At 37.2% G+C, this 19,264-nt stretch overlaps 3 protein-coding genes across 3 annotated transcripts; 1 reads left to right on the top strand and 2 right to left on the bottom strand.

Annotated features, from left to right (window-relative positions):
• Positions 1 to 357: 357 nt before the first annotated feature.
• Positions 358 to 5,609, top strand: LOC131789084 (tRNA 2'-phosphotransferase 1-like). The gene is made up of 8 exons (XM_059106159.2): positions 358 to 527; positions 1,249 to 1,333; positions 2,385 to 2,551; positions 3,064 to 3,162; positions 3,268 to 3,340; positions 4,419 to 4,475; positions 5,060 to 5,167; positions 5,311 to 5,609. Exons 1-8 carry the CDS (start codon positions 468 to 470, stop codon positions 5,337 to 5,339), a joined length of 678 nt encoding a protein of 225 aa, XP_058962142.2. The 5' UTR covers positions 358 to 467; the 3' UTR covers positions 5,340 to 5,609.
• On the bottom strand, positions 5,523 to 9,701 carry LOC131789085 (programmed cell death protein 2-like). The gene is made up of 4 exons (XM_059106160.2): positions 9,100 to 9,701; positions 7,813 to 8,075; positions 6,975 to 7,088; positions 5,523 to 5,862 (listed from the first exon to the last, which is right to left on the bottom strand). The coding sequence occupies exons 1-4, from the start codon at positions 9,686 to 9,688 to the stop codon at positions 5,677 to 5,679; spliced, it is 1,152 nt and encodes a 383-aa protein (XP_058962143.2). The 5' UTR covers positions 9,689 to 9,701; the 3' UTR covers positions 5,523 to 5,676.
• A 633-nt stretch (positions 9,702 to 10,334) lies between these two features.
• Positions 10,335 to 17,116, bottom strand: LOC131789112 (uncharacterized). The gene is made up of 5 exons (XM_066169862.1): positions 16,768 to 17,116; positions 15,238 to 15,819; positions 12,839 to 14,958; positions 12,244 to 12,301; positions 10,335 to 11,775 (listed from the first exon to the last, which is right to left on the bottom strand). The coding sequence occupies exons 1-3, from the start codon at positions 17,114 to 17,116 to the stop codon at positions 13,814 to 13,816; spliced, it is 2,076 nt and encodes a 691-aa protein (XP_066025959.1). The 3' UTR covers positions 10,335 to 11,775; positions 12,244 to 12,301; positions 12,839 to 13,813.
• Positions 17,117 to 19,264: the final 2,148 nt, after the last annotated feature.

The following is a 19,264-nucleotide window of genomic DNA, read 5'->3' as shown; positions in this document are numbered from 1 at the left end:
GCTATTTCTTTTTGCCCGAGAAACACGGTTTAGTCAGTTACGTATGCATTATTTCGTCTCGGTGCGGGAAGTGGTATTCGCTTAGCATTTTTGTATGACGATGCCGACGGTTTGTGAACCATGAAAAAGTTTCTCAAATGACAAGGCTTTACTAGTGAGATGAAAGAAGGTGTATAGATATTGTTTAGACACACTAAGACAAGATATAGTCATTATTGATTCAAAATTTAGACAGTTTTTTCACTTTTACCGCACTTAAAAGGTCGGGTTGGTGCTTGACTGCGTGACGGATGATACGAATGAGCAGGTCCTGGTAACTAATTGGAACGCGTGACATACAATAATTGTGGTGCAATAACTACACTAGAGGATGATTTCTTCGTTTTTGTGGGGACTTGTAGGACACCAGATGAAATGGGGGATATTTAAGTTAAGCTTTTTATGTTTAGAAATAACTTTTGCTTAAAATGAACAATTCGCGAAGTCAGCGACTCGCAGATGAGGCAAGCGCTGGAAAGCCGCTAAAGGTGAGTAACATCCGTTTAACTTTTTCGTAAAGTAAAATTCGATTGTCCAGCATTTTTTAACACTCCTAGTCTCAGACAAGAGCGAGCAATATTCTGGATAAATCCATAAATCCAGGACAGTGTAAAAGGAGACTGATTCACAAAGGTTATGGATTTGAATGATGGAGAGGCCGGCCCACTTTTCCGGCCTTGGGTCGCGGTGGCTATCACAAAACTTTCATTGGCAATCTCCCCTCAATAAATGATAATGACTCTTTACTCTCTACTGCCTACCCTAGGTCAATGAATAACTGTAGATCATTCTCACCGGACATGCCTTCTTACGATACTGTTTTTTCGTTACATGTGGCTTAATTAGCTAACAGACTTTTGATTTTTCCCTTCACCAATCACATATTTTCCTATACATTATTTCAACCTAATTTTAGAATTGTTCTTACTATCACAAAGCATAATTCATAAGTGACAGTATAGTACCTGATCTAGGTCTACAGATATCGGCGTTAAGGTTACGGCGAAATTCGTAATTTAATTCGTTTGTCTCTACATAGGGGCATTTCATGAAGCCACATAGTTTGTCGGAAGCTTTATATTATTACCAGGAAAACAGCGAGTTTTGTAATTATCATAATTACCTGCAGATATTTCCTGCCGTGAAATTTGATACAACCTGACTAATTTCATTAGGGAAAAAAAAAGGCAATTTTTTTTCTTTTGTCAGAGAGGTCACAATATTCAACTGTCCAAAGCTCTTTCTTACATTCTTCGACATGGTGCATCAAAAGAGGGGCTGCAAATGTCTGAAGGTAAATGTTTCTAGAATTGTATTATTACAGCTATAATACATGTTTGAGATTTTTCAGGTAGTATTAACATCTAGGTGATTTTAAGTTTTACCACATACTTAAGTAACAATCTTTTTGAATTAAGGGGATCAGTTTCTAAAGAAACTATGATGGTGCATTGGTGGAAAAGTATAACAGGGTAATTTAGTGTTATTAACTGAGTTGATGATGTAAATATTGGCCACCATAGCTTTTAAACTCTTCACTGTTGCCAGTTGATGTTATCAATTCAATTGATAATACTGAATTACCCTGTTAAGAATTTTATATGTTCCCTTTTACTGATAAAAAGAGAGGCCTAACGTAACTGCAGGCAGTAAATCTACTTGTCAATAAAGTTCCCCTGTGAATGTAAAGGATCAAAAGCCTGATTGGTCAAGCCATGTTGGTTCACTTTGCTGCTGCAATGTTTATCCTGGTACTGAGTGATCCAAGCCCTAAACAAAACTGGCTAACTTTGTCAAAATCATACACTGATGGCAATCAAGGGAGCCATCCCCACTTACTAGTAAGCAGTTGAGATCCTGCAATTGTGTAAGACTCAGAGTCATGGCCTGCTCTCCAAGCATTTGATTCATGACAAGCCAACTTGGAAGTACCAATTAAGCCCAGGCTGGATGGATATGGCCTCTGGAACGACATCAAAATCTGAATTCATGCACTCAATTGAAGACCTGCAAGACTTAAATTAATGTAAAAAAGTTCCACATTGAATTTAAAAGAAAATTAATCCCATCAAGTATTAACACTTTCACTCCCAAGATTCAAAATATCATATCGTCTCACCATCTGTCATACACATCTTGTATCTGAGAATTTGATGTTGTAAGTCCAGCAGTTCATCATATGTAAACAGTAATTTTCCTTTTCTTCCATCACCCATCTGTTTTAAAATGTATTGAGATTCTTGAGAGAAATGAATTATTATTATTTTTTTGGTCAGGAAAAGAATGGTTTACTCAATGATTATAGAATATATTTGTTAGTATTAATTTGATATTTATGCCCACAGGATTTGTCTTTGTTGATGAGCTGTTAAAATTACAACAGTTTAAAAGATATTCTGAGAATGAAGTAAGAAAAGTTGTTGATGAGAATGACAAGAAGAGGTTTGCCCTGAGACTTGATCCAGTGACAAATAGGCTGCAAATCAGAGCAAATCAAGGACACACCATCGAGGTTAGCATTTCTGCATTGTAAGAGATTAGGAATGTTGACTTTCAGAAAAGAAATCTCTTTAGACAATCATGATACAAGATTTCAGTTTTATGTTATATTATTAGGGCTTACAATATGACAATTCAATATCAAACAGCCAAGTGATGAGAATAGCTATAAATGTTTACTAATAATTTAAAATTTATGATAATAACTTGAATAATTGTTCAGCCCAATATACATATGAAAAAATATAATCTAAACATTCGATGACTAATGAAGTGGGCCTTGGATCCAGCATGCACAACTTTTTCACTGACTTCTGGATTAAAGTGCAAATGGACAAAACAACTCTAGCCTTTGCTCAAATTGGCCAATGAAACTAAGGGATTATTATTTTATCCAACACTAAATTCTCAGAAAAAGATTCATGAGAAATGTGTTATGAGATGTATCTTCATTAACTTGAAGATATCAGGAGTGAAAGAGTTAATAATTGTTGGTTGATTTTTTTACTTTTTTTGGCATTTTAGGTCGATGACCTTGAACTTAATCCCATCACAGATCCCTCCAATGCACCAGTTGTTGTGCATGGCACCTATCGTGAGTGTTGGGAGCTAATAAAAGCTCAGGTGGGTGTTTTTACTTTTTTCACTGATTTTTTTTGCTTTCCTTTTTCATCAACCTCATCTGGCTCAGTTGGTACTTGCAAAAAACACATTTTTTTATTTTATCAGGGTTTGTCAAGAATGAGCAGAAATCACATCCATTTTGCACCAGGAGAACCAGGGGAAGAAGGAGTCATCAGTGGTTAGTAAATTAAAGTTTATAAATACTGTAAATGCTGTGCCTCTCTAGGTTAACGATTTATTTTGCTACTGACTCTGTGCAATACATTTCTGTATTTAAAGAATATATTCTGAGGAAGGGCCAGTGCTTGAAATGTCAGCTTTTAAACTCTTTACAGTGGCCAATTTATGTAATCAGCTCAGTTGATAACACTAAATTACCCTGTTATATTCTCCCACCAATGCAGCACCACAGTTTCTTCAGAAACTTACCCCTCTTCATTCATTTTTTTTTTTTTTTTTTTTTTCAAAGAAGGGTAATTTAGTGTAAACATTTGAGCTGATAACCTAAATTAGCCTCTGTGAAGAGTTAATAAACTCAGGTCTTGAGCATTAGCCCTTCTTAAGAGCTTAATAGGAAGGGCTAATGTCCGAAATGTCAGCTCACAAACTCTTTACTGTGGCTAATTTACCATAATTATTAACTCAGTTGATAACACTTAATTACCCTGTTATACCCTTGCACCAAAGCAGCACCACAATTTCTTTCAAAATTTACCCTCTCTAAGTATGTGTTTGAAATACTTAACAAATGTTACTAATAAAATCATCAATGATGGCTCCATTGTAAGGTTCAAAGACAACCCTTTCAACAACTTATAGTAACACTGTGCCTTTTGGTTTACATGTATTGTGTACTTCTGGTTGAGAAGGTTGATTAAGAGTCCACAACTCCTGTTTAAATCGATTTTTTTACATAATCTCTATTTTTTGTAAGAAGTAATGACACTTTTGAAGCCAATCAGTCTTTAATACCTGTACCTCAGTAAAAGTGGCTTTACAAAGAGCTAATCAGGAGTGTAACATAAAAAGCTTAAGGAAAATTACTTAGAGTGCAAGTGGAGAAAAAAAACAACAACAACAACCAACCAACCAATTGAAGAAAGCAAAGTAGAAAAAGGGAGAGATGGGTGATTGTCCCCATAATTTTTGATATAACATGTGAACAACCTGATCTTTTCTTATCTTAACACGTGTCTTTGAGTTAGTCAGTTATTCTTATTGTTTTCTTTTACGAAATTTAATTTGTAATCCTTTAGGAATGCGTTCAAGCTGTGAGATCCTGGTGTTTATTGACCTCAGAAAGGCACTGAGTGGTACAGTGACTGATAATAAGTTTGGATCAATATCAGTATCTGGGCAATGGCCCACCTACCCCTCCCCCAACCCAACAACAGTCAATCGATAACAAGTTAGGGTGAATGTTGGGTTAGGGGAGGGGTGGGTGGGCAGTTGCCCAGATACTGATATTGATCCATAAGTTTATATAATATGTGGTTGACTTGTGATTTATTTGTCCCAGTTTTGTTTAATATTGTAATTTTCCTGTTTTTGTTTTGCTTTTGGATTCTTTTTATTTTATTTTACTGATCAAAGTGTTATTACTTGAATCCTTCACACTGGTCCCATATTATTATACACTCTAGTAAACGCCTAGCTCACCATAAAGTCTTTATGGCTCAGTGGTAAAGTGTTGGAGCACAGAGTTCAAAGGTCAGAGGTTCGATTCCTCATAGAAACTCATAATCTTTTCTGCTTGTAACAGGACACAAAAAAATATTTCTCTACACAAAGCAATGTTGGTAAAAACTTTAACAATTAGGCAACAAAGTATAGTGTTCTTGAATTACAGTTTTTTTACCCACTAAAGTATTAATTAATACATTTTTTTTTCATTCAGATGGCTTCAAATTTTACCAATCAGCCAACAATGTGATTCTATGTCCTGGGAATGAACAAGGATTTCTTCCACCTCAATACTTTGAAAAAGTTATGCAGACTAAACCCAGTAAGTATTTCATTTTAATTTCTTTCACAATAGAACAGTCTACATCTTAGTAGAAAAGAAGCCATCTAACAGAGCACTCAAACTCTGCTGGTTGGTGAGGATTTAATGCTTTTTAATGTGGCATTGTTTTTTTTTGTTTTCAGAAAGACAACTACTTCTCTCTGCCAACTGAACATAAAATTTACAATACTTACCAGTATATGCAAATACATGTTGTGATTAAAATCTTTCCTTGGTTTGAAACTTTTCAAAAACCACAGAAAATGTAAATTCAAACCACAAAGTATATTGTACACAACTTGTATAAGGGGGGTGAATAAAGGGTAAGACCAGTCATAACTTTGTAATTCTGTAATTTTATTTATCAATCATGTAATGATGAGAAGATCAAGAAATCAGTGACTGATCAGTTACACCAAATACATGTCAGAAAAAAATGAAACCAGACCAAAATTAATTTTCATTAAATAATTAGTTGTACCAGTAAATATGGTTAAACATGAAACTCCTCATCCAGTTCCTAAGGCAGTAGTTGGTATCCCTGTGTCTGCAAAGTTTTGTTTCCAAATAAACTCAGTTTGATATGAACTTCCATCACCACAGCTCTGAGCACAAGTGTACACAACTAATGTTCCCCAATCAACACTTTCTTCAAGACTGTCCACCTGCAAGTGGTTGAGCAACTGAGGCATAATCTGAAAAGGAAATTAGGAAGCAATCTTTAGTAGGAGTATTAAAAAAATTTGAAAAAATCATTAAAAAGTTTAATTTAAGAGAAGAAAATCAAACAGAGTGTAAAAAAAGGCCATAACAGGTGCTATGAAAACTTTGTAGCCATGATATGGATTCTCTACTTCAGTCGTTAGATTCACACCTGTTACCACAACAATATTTTTGTTGAGTGAAACATGTGATGGAGAAAGTGCAATGGACACTTTCCTGCAAATGGCAACCTTGTCTGTCTTGGTTTAGGTTCATCCCCAGTAAATGAAAACAAACAATGGGAATTTTAAAAATGCCCTCATTTTACCTTGATAGTGTTACTAAGGAAATGTTGTTGTTCCCTTTCATTTGTGGGTATAAAATTCTTGGGTGTTACAAGAATGCACACTCATTTTGTCACACAATAACTCTTTCGTGACTGAAGCTTTCTATCATTGGCGATATTTACCTTGCTTTATTTGTCATGAGATACTTATAAACTTTGTTAGTAGAAAAAAAAATTTTTTTTCGAAAGATCTTTTACTTTTCTATATGTCTAACTTCTAATAAGTTGTACTGGATTGAAGACCAACTCACTGACATTTCTACTCGATTTTATACATCCGTGAGTTGGCGACTTGACTGGATACTTATTTTGCCACTGTGACTATTACCCTGATAATTTTCTTATCTGAAGACTGAAATATTTGCCATCAGGGATATCAAAAATTTTAATCCCTTAGCTCCCTGAGGTGATAAGCAAGTACAGGTATATTTTCCTCACAATATTGTTGCATTTTTCAGCCAACATAATGGGAAGAAACAACTTTATCAGCTCCAAGGTATTACCTGGATACATATTTGTACAACACTGAATTTAGATCTTGGGAATTATGATTCATTATTTTAAAGTACAAAAATGATCCTTAGAGATGAGCTGCAATGAAAGAAATTGCACAAAACAGACACCTGAAAAAGTCTTCAATTTTGCAACAAAAAAGAGAATTTTCTGTTCAAAACATTGACTGCAACAAAACACAACACACATGGAGAAAGTGCCATTATCATGGCTTTCAAAAGCCTTAAATGTTACCATCATCATTACCTGAAATTCAAACACCCTTTCAGAACCACAATCACATCTTGGAATGTCGTCTTCGCTAGGCTTGCCTTCATCAGAGACCCAGAGAGGTTCACCACTTTGGTGATAGCGCAAAACCTGAAGGACAAAACAGGACATCTATCACAAAAAGTTCTGGTGTTTTACTAAGATTGCAAAAAATTCCCTGTTAAAAGGGTTGTATTCCAAGAAACTCGCACATGTGCTCTAACAGACTAATAATAACATTACTTTGTCTTTAAAAGAAGACTGTAATGGAGAGGGAAAAGGTCTTTACAAAAGTGCTAGCATTAAATTTTTGGATCAATATCAGTATCTGGGCAACTGTCCACCTACCGCTCCCCTAACTCAACAATAGTCAATTGATAACAAGTTAGGGTTAATGTTGGGTTAGGGGAGGGTTAGGTGGGCAGTTGCCCAGATACTGATATTGATCCAAATTTTTTTTTGTCAGCCCAGTTCATCCAAATGGAACTAGAACTCTGGTAAATCTGAGTGGACAAAAAAGGAGGTTCCATAACTTACAGTACAGACTGAGAAAATGAGGTTATTGAGACATTTATAAATAGATCTCTGGGGTCAAATAGAGGAGGAAGATTTCATTTCAAACAAACTTCTGAATTCAGCAGGCTGTCCAGTGAAATACAGCCCACTAAATTGACCAATCATGGTGCATGAGTTAGATATGTAAAGAAACAATTATCTCCACTACCCAACACCCAATTAACAGACTTTAACAAGCACAATAAGCATTTAGTGCCAAATGAAGGGGGAGGGGGGGGAGAGAACATTTTACAATTTTATTACTCTCTCTTTAACAGACCTGTTTAGGTTCTCTGGTAATTCTCTTTTTGAATTTCCTAAACTGTTTATCAGCAAGTAAAGCTTCCTTTCCAAGAGAAGCTAAGGATTCTAGTTCTTTGTCACTTTCTGTATCAGTGAGCAGCTCATTTGCTCTCACAAACTGTTTGTATTCATCTAATCTGTCTTTTTCACTTTTCTCACTTTCATCAGTTAAATCTGGTTCTGTTTCAATAAGTAACTCATATTCTGGAAAGAGAATTCTTCTGTTGCTATACTTGTTGTCTGAAAATAAAATGAATGAATAAATAGATAAATAAAAGAAAACACAAACAAACTGAAAAAATGCATAAAAACCAAAGTCAAATTTTATAACCTCCTAGGGAATATGTTGGAGGTATTAACCCTTTCACTGCCACAAGTGACCGAGACAGAATTTCTCCTTACAATATCAATACAATATCAAGCAGGCAGGTGATGAGAATAGAGAAGAATATCAATTATGGGATTATTTGTGATTCAATACCAAATTCTCCGAACTAACATCATAAGAATTGTATGGCAGATAGTAAGGAGAATTACTAATTAGATCTTGGGAGTGAAAGGGTTGAAAGAGTTTGATATTTTTCAGCATTAATGGTTTTACTGTTATATGTCTCGGTAACTTCTACAGGTTGATGATTTTTGCTAAATATGTTCTAGCTTGTCATATTATTTTTTTTACATAAAAGCCCTACACAGCTTGTTATGAAATTCAACCATTAAACACCTTGAGACTTAAAATGCATCCTAATAAATGTTATCATCAATATCACCTTTTTAATAGTAATAAATGAACTAGGCAAAGTCCTCACACAATGCAAGATCTCTGCACAACCATATGCTTCATTATGCATAAAATTCTTGGATATAGAAAACAATTTTGAAATGATATATTGTCTTTTGGGCTATGGCTTGGTTGTAAAATAATAGCGGGTTTAACTAAAAACATTCCTGCATCCAATTTAGTACAACCTTACATTAAAGAAATGTTCTGTAAAAGAGAAAGTGATGAAGAAATAAATAGGACAAATCACACAAACAAATGATAGAAGGCTATTGAAGAATTCTTTACAAATTCTTTACACCATTCTACTATATATATAAACGTATAATGACTCTATTAGTAACCCTTCATCTCCCAGAGGTGATCAACATGTCCCTTTTCCTTCTTAATACCCATATACTATCCAGAATAACTAATTTACAAGGAAATGTATAGCAGCTAGAACTGAAAATCAGATCTTGGGAGTTAAAGGTTTAAAATCACCTTGTAACAGTTGCTCTTTATTTTCCTGTGCGCACAGTTTCGGACACAAGTTCTTATGACCTGATTTCCAATCCACCGTCTGATGTTCACGGCCACAGTACTGTGCCACGTGACATTTAGAACATTTCTTATCCCCTTTACACCCGCACACATCGCATAAACTGATCCATGTTTTAGGTTTGAACTCTTCAGCTACACATTCCATAGACAGCTCGTTAATTTCGTCCAATTCTGGCGGCGGATTATAGCTGTAAAACTTGTTATTGCGTTTTAATTGATTTCTTAGTACAAGGAAACAATCGGTGTAGTTTTTAGAGTGACAATTGCCATCTTTACAACAAAAAACGAAGATCGTTCGATGAAAACTTTGGTCATGTGGCATAGGAGCGTACACTTGTAAGAGAAATGCCATCGGTTTGAGGCAGATTTTGCACACCATACAGCTTGAATTGGGCAAATCTTGCAAGTTTAACCATGCTGGGGTTCCACCGATTTTGCTCGGAAAGAAGGCGCTTGTCATCTGCAGTTTACGAACAGCATCGTCACCAATTTCTTCTGCAAATCCTAATTCCACTTCTTTGGCCGCCATGTTGATTCACAAAGTTGACCGCTGACGAGGAAAGGTACGGGCTCTATTCCAGATGGTAGTTTGAGGAAGGAGTGGGCATGACAGGGATTTAAAAAAAAAAAAAAAAAAAAAAAAAAAGAGTTAAAACATGGGGTGTAAAAAATAAATCTTGGTGCAACCAATAGGAGTTAAACCTTTGACCCAATTTGTACTTCAGATGCCTTACCTCTAAGCTATAGGAGTCTGATGGCAGGCTAGAGTATTTCACTAGGTCTATGGTGACAAACTTCCTGCGTACAGGTAGGGTAGGAAATGTGTCGATATGTGATGTTTATGCCCAGTGACATGGAAATGAAGATGGTCAAATGAAGATGATCAAATGTAGAGGATCAAACAGTAGATTACATACAAGATACCCCTATTTAGAAAGCTCTTTGATGCTGTCTTGAATATTTGAATTGATCACAACAAATTTGCACAAGTCAATATAATTGATAGTTATATGTATGATAATTTTACATAATAATAATAAATAATAATCAACAATCACTGAATAAGCTTGGAGAAAATGTTGGGATTAAATAGCATCATACTACTTCTGCATGCCAATTCAAGCTACATACATTCATTCAAATAAAAACAAATGTGTGACTTAAAAAAAACAGTCTGTATCTGAGAGGGTAACTTTAATTTTTCATAGATTAACTATAGTACACTATAGTAATAACAAAGTATCTATTAAACAACTAAACAAAAAAATACACCCCTAATCACCATTAAATTCTATTTGTATTCATTGTGAAGTTATGAAGTATCAACATCCTACAAATATGTGTTCTGATATGTAATTTAATTTTCATACATTGATTTTTCCACATATTTACGAAAAGTTACGTACTCAGTTTAAATACTGTCACTCAAACTTCTGGCCAGGGAGGAAATGCATTTACAATAATTACAGTGAGACATACTTTTACTGCTATATGTAACAATATCAACAGAATGAATTTTTTGTGAAGCTGAATGGGATACATGACTGTATAAATTCATTATTTTTTATGTCTTGGTAAGGTTATCACAGCTTTCAAAAATACCTCACATTAAAGCTCGATCTAAATATGTAGGAAAAAGTGAACTTAGAATAATTTACTGACACAATAACTTAAATGAAGCCTGAGAAAGCAGAAACAATTTTTGCTCCATAAAAAGACCTCATAGTCTTCATATACTGAGCTGTTCTGAAAGTCTACCTCATGCTTTCAAATGCTTTCAGTAGAAACAGAGGCATATGACCTAGGTTATAAGCTCAGTTCTGGTTGTACCATATGGCTTATTGGCAAATATTACCAGTACATTTCATGTGTAGTAAGCGAGTCATCTTTCATTCAAGGCTGATTCCTTGGCTAATTTCAAGCTTTTTCTCTCAGGGTTTTCATTAAGTTTCAAAGCAAACAGCAAAAACTGCAAGGTAGATGGCTAACAAAAGTGCAATTTTCACTCCATTGTTCTTAGTTTCAGAAAATTTTGCAGGAAATATTGTTAGAAATATATACAGTGAATTTTGTCCCTAATTGGCTCTTAATATAGAAATCCCAGTATCTACTTGCAGCTTTTTTGCTGTCTCTATGTTCCTCTAAAACACTGTTCCCTTCTTTAATCAAATCCTCCTCCATCATCAAAACCTCCGCCATCAAATCCACCACCATCATCAAACCCCCCACCACCATCATCAAACCCCCCACCACCATCAAACCCACCATTGTCACCATAATGTTCATGATACTCAGGGCCTCCATAGTGATGGTGCTCGTGAAAGTGATCCCCACCACTATGGAAGTGGTCATGATCGTGGATATGGATATGTGACCCGTGCCCATAGTAATGAGGTCCATGCAGAGCATTTGCCATTACTGCTCCAGCTGCCATTCCAACCAAGAGGTCTCCACCTCTGTCTCTATCCTGGACCACAACTGTCTGAGGTTGCTGAATGACCCCAGGGGTTCCATATCCAACGGGCTGACCAGGATAACGCTGGTTGTAGTAAGCTGGTGGTGGTCCACGTTGTTGTGGATAGACTGCTTGTCGTGGGTAAGATGAGGGATATTGCACTGGAAATAGGAAATTTATCAGAAACTGTTATGAGGGAGACATTGTTTGATAAATATCTCAATTTTTCTGATGATGGAGGTGAGATTTCAGAAAAACAAAGTTAACTGTTAATTCCACAGTCAGATATCATTTATTTAGTTATTTGTTACATAGCACAACAGAGGCATTATGTGACAAAATGTTGAGAAAAAAAATGGAAAATTTTCTGCTAAGTTGCAGGTAAGCTGGCGTACAAGTTAAAACACCACTTTACTTAATATTTCATGCCATCTTCAATCATGCTCTCTTCACACACAATGACCATCAGTGGTCAACATTTGCCAGTAACAGTGTACTGTTACCCTCTGATTCCAGCTTATTTTACAATCTCGCCCACGAGCTGAGACTTTTCACAAGAAAGAGTCTCGTATCTACCCTTCGGCAGAAAGCTTCCCAACAATTAACATACATACAGTGGCGATACTAACCTACTGTTTGAGTTCCACTGTATTGTGGTGTTACCACAGTCGATTGCTGAGTTGTTATCTAATAGTAAACAAACCAGAAATAATAATACGGTTTACGTTACAGAAGTTTCTAATCTTGCGTTATATCTTTTCACTATAGTTGTGAGAATTCAAACGACAAGTATGTCTTTTCCAGATCAATGGCTTCCATTTCTAGCTAAAGCATCGTTAGGGAGCAAAGTATACAGTTTTCAAAACTCCACAAGGTTATAATAAGGGAAAATTTAAGGAATAACTTGGGAGGAGGAAGAAACAATTCACTTGACTAATTCTATTATAGGCATTGGTGTTCAACAAAATTGGTGTCGATGTCTGGACGTTAAGTATACGCTTGTCTTCATTACTTCCTGATTAATTAAACGGTGCCAACTTCAGCTTAGCATGTCGAATCAAGCATTCTGCGAGACAATGCTCGACTGGATGTTCTAAAAATCAGCCTCAAAAGAGAAATTAAAACAAATCTAGTCACCTGCGTGACAGCAATTTAAGGGAAAACAGTAACTCGTACGATTGCAACTTAGAGAAAAGATGATTTCACTCTGGTTTGTACCCTTACCACAGCGCCCGACGAAGAACTCCCGCAACCCATGAAGAAACAATTATAAACGAAAAAGCACCATGGTGAAAAATCGTCTACATTTGCACAACATTTATCACGAGGATCGAAGATTGAACGAAGAAAATCGATTACTAGCAACTAATTCTAGTCAGAGCGCCTGCGTATGACGTGCGGGTTCCATGGTAACGATGGCAGCAAAAACAGCTGGGACATTTAAAGTGAAAAACATGACGTAGTATTTTGGAGAAATTTTGTATATACTTCCCTTGGCCTGTGAAAACAATTCTTCCACGCATCATTCGAGATTCTCGCACCAGACGCTGATCCTGGCATCAGAGAGGTGTTTTTCCAGGTTATTTAAAAGAGCTTTCCAGAAATCGTACTGTCTCGGGTTGAGAATATTCACGGAAAATTCTGATTTTTTTCGCTTTACTTCTCGTATTCGTGAATAATAAAAAATAATTTTCCTTCTACGACTACCAACACGATTAATCCGGCTGAGCTCGAAATTCACAAACAATTTCAATCTTAAAACAAAAATTCCTTTCGTCGACATTTCTTCTTGTCTAAACTCGACAAAGTGATAAAAATGTTGCGGAAACCGAAGGTCGATTTTAGATATTAGTCTTATTGTTGATGTTGTTTTTATTTTTATGTTTCGGTATGTCATACTTTAGTTGTTTGGTTTTCTGTCTATCTTTCTTTTTATATATCATTTTTCTTCGCCGGTAACACTGATGGGGTGTAGATGATTACGTGTTAGGGATGTCAAAACTGGTGGAAATTTTACACTTACTTTTTAAGTTTGTTCTTACTAGTAATTGCTCAAGATTATCCGAATCTAAACTACCAACCGCAACAATAAAGTTTACAATGTCAAATACGACTTAAATCTGCGGTAATGTTATAGAGTCAACGAAAGTTTTCAATACTTTTCAAATGCAAGGCCGGTACCACTTGGGCAATGTAACGTTAAGCTACACCATAACACTTCAGTTTTCCCAATGTATAATATCCTTTTTCGTGCGAGCCATTTAAGTCTCCAAGTCTAATTTGTGTTACAGGCAGAACCGCCTTGTCCGTCAACAGACCCCCATCCTCTCTCCAGCCACTGAAACTGCCTCTACAATTACACATGTAACCGCTGGAACAAGAATTTGTTACTCCGCATGCGCATTTATTGACATGTCCTGTAGCTCCTCCCCAATAGTTCATTCGTGTTCCACTGCGTGACACCCACCAAGCATAACCAGCCTCGAAAAACGCTACACCAGCTGTACACTCAAAGTTGAGGAACTGTTCGCAATTTTGTGAGACTCGAGTTAGTGCTGCTAGTTGAGCAATACTGACTCCGGTGTATTGCACATCTTTTCTGTAACATCCAGGACCACCACATCCCCCTGATTTGTGATCAACAAAGGTTCTACTCTCACTGTCATGACTAATGACCGTCACGCCAACTCCACCTTTGTCACCCATGTCACAGTACACATTGAAAGGTGTTACGCCTCCTTTGCCATCAGGGTCAATCAAATAGGTACCTGAGGATGTTCCTCCACTGTATGTTTTAATGTCACTACAAGAAGTTGGTTTTAGAAATTCAAGCACGGTAGTTGCAGTTACAGAGCGATGAAAGTTTCTTGCGATGCAAGTGTAGGATCCAGCATCGTTGGGAGATAAACTTTTTAGAAGTAGGGAGCCATTTGAATAAAGGATATGACCTGAGGGCAGACCTTGGCCTGTCCGCTGCCACACGACTTCTCTTGCTCCTTGTGCTTTGCAAGTCAGTAACACATTTTCTAAAGGTTTGGCTAAACGTCTATGGGGAGGGAGTAGTGCAAACCTGAGTTGTTCAAACACCATGACTTGTGTATGGGCTGAGTCCTCGTTAAGAATGTTCTTTGCCGAACATATGTAGTCTCCAGCGTCTGTTTTACTCACATTGGTTATTTCTAATCTGCCATTAAGAACTCTTGATCTTTCGTTGGTCATGTGACCGACTGATTTTCGCCACGTGACCGATGGTGCCGGTTGACCAGTAGCTTGGCAAACCAGACTCACTTTCTGTCCTTCTTCAACGATAACAGATGAGGGTTTTTGAATGATTGATGCACCAACTGAATAAAAAACCGAGAGGTAAAAGAAGGTGAGGAAACTTTCTGAGTATCCTCTCGGGGTATTGATCATAATCATAATTTTTTCCCTCGGGCTTGATTTTAAACCCGAGTGAAAAAACTTGCGAACTAAACATTCTCTTTCTTCCTCTTGATGTTGCCTCGTTCCATCAAAGCGCAAAAAATATGATTTACGCTACACATCAATTTATATCAGAACAGTCCAAAAATGATGGATTTCTGTGAGTCGAGTGTGTCACAACTGAATATTTTATTTCTTACCTTGAACAGTCAACCTAGCCAATGACGTCATAACCCCAAGAATATTCCTCGCTTCACAAGTATAGGTTCCATCATCTTTTAACGTGACACCACTGATCACCAGGCCACCAGCAGTTGGCACGACTCGTTTGTCCGCGAGAAGACTGGAGTTATCTCTCAGCCATGTGACTCTAGGCTGTGGATTTCCTTCAACCTCACATTGAAACGACGCTGTACCAGTTTCGTTTACCACTATCGGCATTGGAGGTGTAACAATAGAGGGAGCTGAGATTGATTGACCAGGCTCGCCCCTAGCTCCAGGAGGGCCCAAAGGTCCGGGAGGTCCCTGAATGCCCTGGGGGCCCTTATTTCCTTTAGGTCCCTTTACTCCCCGTGGCCCAGGTGGTCCATGTTTACCTGGGGGCCCCCTTTGACCAGGTCTGCCTCGTCTTCCCCTGATGCTCTTGGGGCAATGAACACTGCAGGCCTGGCTCTTGATTACAAGTCGTACTTCTTTTCTGATCGCTTCACGATCGATGGTCACACTGCCGTTCAATCTCCTGTCTGTAGCTTTCACGTGCCGTTTGTAACGAATTTTTGGTTCTGCAAGAAACTTCACAGAATTAGTTCGGCGAAGTTCCATTCAGCTTATTAGACCACTTGGAAAATACTCAGAGTCCGTTTTAAAAGTGCGAGGCCCTCATACGGAAATGGATATTTATTACCATGAACAAGGCCTCATTTTGAAAGCCTGGTCATTTCGAACTCAAATTCAAGTTGGCTCGATTTCCAGCGGCTGTCTAAGAAATGAGTGAACTCGACAAAACGACAGAAATTGAGCCCAAACCAGAGATTAGTTGCGATAACGGCGATAATTCGATTTGTTGGTTGTGATACTTGACTTTTTTCCGTGTGTCTCTTAAGGTTTTATTTATCTTCTCGTGTGAAAATTATTCTAAAAAACGATTTTGTTCAAAGTATTTTTAACTGTTTCAAAGCTGTAATCTCCAGCGTATTAATTTTCCCCTGAAACTTCCTTTATTTTATTCTTGTTGTGAATTCCATCAAGAATTAGCCCCATTCCGGGCCGTTCGAGCGAAAAATAAATGAAATTTCTAGGTTGTACTTCAATAAAAGTACCCATTAGACGACAAAAGATAACTTCAATTCGTAAAACAGCTTTTGCACATGGAATGTCATGTTTTGAAATCAAACTGAAACGACACGAAACAGAACCAGACAAATCGTCATCTGAGTAAAGTAGCACGTGACTCTTTGATTGTTGATTGATGTGTTGAGGCTGACCTAGTGAATCTTTACACCGTTAAAAAAAACAAAAAACACAATTGCTTGGGTCGACAGCTCTTTATTTTAAGCTATAGAGGTATTCAAGAAACAACGAGGAGACGAACGTTTAAACGAATTTCAAATGAAAACTTTTCACATTACAAATCGGACTTCCCAACTTTTTGAACGTTACTCAGGATCTGCATCAACCAATTTTAGTTAGAGGTCGTTCTACCGTTCTAAGTGTTTTGCACTTAAACTCACCTTTATGCGAGTAAGGGAATAACATGATCATCTCATTCGTTTTTTCGCCGTTTTCTGTGTTCCTCAGCTCGACTTTCTCTTCTTTTGGTTGACTCAAGGCTTGAAGCATTTGTCGATGAGCGTAAAGTTCGATCTCGACATGAATCAGTCCCGCGAAGCAAATAACGAAGAGAAATAAGGATGAAAACACCAGCTTGTTATCAACTGGGGTCATCTTTGATCTCTCCATAACACTGTCTGCCTTGGCGAGGTTGTGAAAAAGCAAAGTCTTTGTTTTACGAAAACTATATAAACCTGGGCCTATGTAATTACAAGGGAGGCATAAATACGCAATGCATTTCAGGGTCATCTAATCCTTCAGTTTGATCCTTTATTGTTTCCTCGGCTTTTATTGTATTAATTCCACTGCATGTAACTGGTTTCAGTTTTCATATCAACAAGTTTTTGGATTGTTGATGAAGAGTTAAAGGTCAGGTGTGGAATTAATTTGATAAAAAACCGTGTTTTTTTTTTTTTTTTGACGCGGCTTATTCTAAGAAAGACTCTATTGAGAAAAAGAAAAACAAGATCTGCACTGAAAAGCCCGCAACCTGCTTCTGGAACTTTGTTATTTCATGTGTTACCTCCAGAATTTTCAACCAGGTGGGAAGAGTCTATGACATCATGCTTCGGCAAAAGCGTCCCAATGAAGAAAATAAGACCTAAAACATTCCAATTTCATTACTTTTTTCAAAAGCTTCCCGTGAAACGAAATTCCACTTTTTGAACTTTGAAATTAGACCGCCACGTTCATCAATGTAATTGTTGTGCAGCGTGCTAATCAACGTTTTTACTCAAAAGAGCTAAATCTTAAACTACGAGGTTTTTGTTTATTGGGAAACCCTTTTCATTTTATCGTACGTTAACATAACTTTATGGAGACGTCATGTTAACAGTGTTAAAACCCAGAAAAACACAAAAGTATGAAGCAATACTTCTTTCTTACTCAGCTCTGGTGTTTCCCCAGACCATATGAATTATTCGCCAATCACATCTGTCCATTTTTTGTTCATCCAATCGCATCCGCTTTCGCCAATCTAAACATCAATGCAAGCGTGTTACCGGATTCCGCGACAGCCTTCTTTTGCACCACTAAATTAAGAAGCGTTATGAGGGGATTAAAGAGAAGTTATTCAACACGCCTGGAAGTTTCCTTAGCCCATCACTTAATTGACGAAGAAATGTAAATAAGAAGAATAGGAAAGGTTCTTTGTAAACAAAAATTTCCCAGATAAGCTGGAGAGTTACGTTTTATGTTATGTTATGTTTACTAAGACCTCTTACATTGTAAATAACTGAATTACAGGTCTGGCCAGCAGAGAATAAAAAAGCAATAACACAAAATATATAGCCAAGGAAAATTTGATTGTATTAGCAACCAACAAGCATATAATGGCAAAATAATGGCAAAACTAGCACGCGCAATGCATAAAGCGTATTTGAATGAGATGAAGTTCTTAAATCTGATGGTCGAAGTGCCACGGATATTTGAGTTTTTTCAGTTCTTTAGGTCTTCATGCGTAATTACATTGAGTACCTACTATGCGACTACTAACGAGCTTGTACACAGTTTTATCTGATTTAAGACTGATAATAAACCTTTTGCACGCCATGATCCTTCTGTGTTTGAAGTGATTGTAAATCACTCACTTTTAGGGCTTCATTATATGATAACGTAGGAAAAACAATTTGAGGGGCGCGCTTTTGCATTTTTTCGATAGCATCTGACAAATAAAGCGGCAAGTTTTAAAACATAACGTACGCGTATTGTAATATTGATCTTACAGGAGATGTGTAGACTAGAATCGTATCTGAAGCAGGAACCGCAGCGCCCGAGCGACCTGAGCGCGTACAGTCCTCGGTTGGCTTTCTAAAGTCACAGTGTACCGCCCAAGTCAGATCTTCAGCCATGTAAACCCCGAGCAGCTTGAAAGAACTGACATGCTCTAACACGAGGTCGCTTGAGGCAACCGACAACCACTGATAACTATTATTGTGGAGAAAGTCAACCGACATCACCTTGCATTTCGCTGGATTTAGTTTCATATCATTAGCATAAGCAAACTCCTAGACGTCAGACACTATGTAGCTATTAAAGTAATGAGAGGGCATTTCTAGGGACAATCTCAATAGCTATCGCGTCGTCAACATATTTTTCTCGGGGCTACCAGTCACAAAAAAGGTCATCAACCATGATGTTGTCCCCCGAGGATGCCTCCGTTTAATTTCAAAACTGACGATGACGAGGAGGCTAATTTGACAGTTTGTGTCCTGCCTTCGAAGAATGCCGCAATCCAGCACTGATAGCAAGGTTGTATATCGAGAGCAGATTTCTTTTAATCATAATCTGGTGGCCTATGAGATCGAATCCTTTTTTGAAATCAGCGAAGAATCACGAGTCGCCTCGGTCTATAGCTTCCAATATAATGTGCAGTAAATACACCAAAGCATGGTGGGT

The sequence above is a fragment of the Pocillopora verrucosa genome, chromosome 7 (genome assembly GCF_036669915.1).
Source record: "Pocillopora verrucosa isolate sample1 chromosome 7, ASM3666991v2, whole genome shotgun sequence".
Classification (NCBI taxonomy): Eukaryota; Metazoa; Cnidaria; class Anthozoa; order Scleractinia; family Pocilloporidae; genus Pocillopora; species Pocillopora verrucosa.
This window is presented reverse-complemented; position numbering and strand designations above follow the sequence as displayed.

Coding starts and splice junctions, on each gene's coding strand:
- LOC131789084 (XM_059106159.2), top strand. CDS start 468: ATGAACAATTCGCGAAGTCAGCGACTCGCAGATGAGGCAAGCGCTGGA. Junction 4,476..5,059: donor CCTCAGAAAGGCACTGAGTG/GTACAGTGACTG, acceptor TTTTTCATTCAG/ATGGCTTCAAATTTTACCAA. Junction 5,168..5,310: donor AGTTATGCAGACTAAACCCA/GTAAGTATTTCA, acceptor TTTTGTTTTCAG/AAAGACAACTACTTCTCTCT.
- LOC131789112 (XM_066169862.1), bottom strand. CDS start 17,116: ATGACCCTGAAATGCATTGCGTATTTATGCCTCCCTTGTAATTACATA. Junction 15,820..16,767: donor ATTCCCTTACTCGCATAAAG/GTGAGTTTAAGT, acceptor AGTTTCTTGCAG/AACCAAAAATTCGTTACAAA. Junction 14,959..15,237: donor GGCTAGGTTGACTGTTCAAG/GTAAGAAATAAA, acceptor TTTTTTATTCAG/TTGGTGCATCAATCATTCAA.
- LOC131789085 (XM_059106160.2), bottom strand. CDS start 9,688: ATGGCGGCCAAAGAAGTGGAATTAGGATTTGCAGAAGAAATTGGTGAC. Junction 7,089..7,812: donor TTACCAGAGAACCTAAACAG/GTCTGTTAAAGA, acceptor TTTGTCCTTCAG/GTTTTGCGCTATCACCAAAG. Junction 5,863..6,974: donor AAAGGGTGTTTGAATTTCAG/GTAATGATGATG, acceptor TTTCCTTTTCAG/ATTATGCCTCAGTTGCTCAA.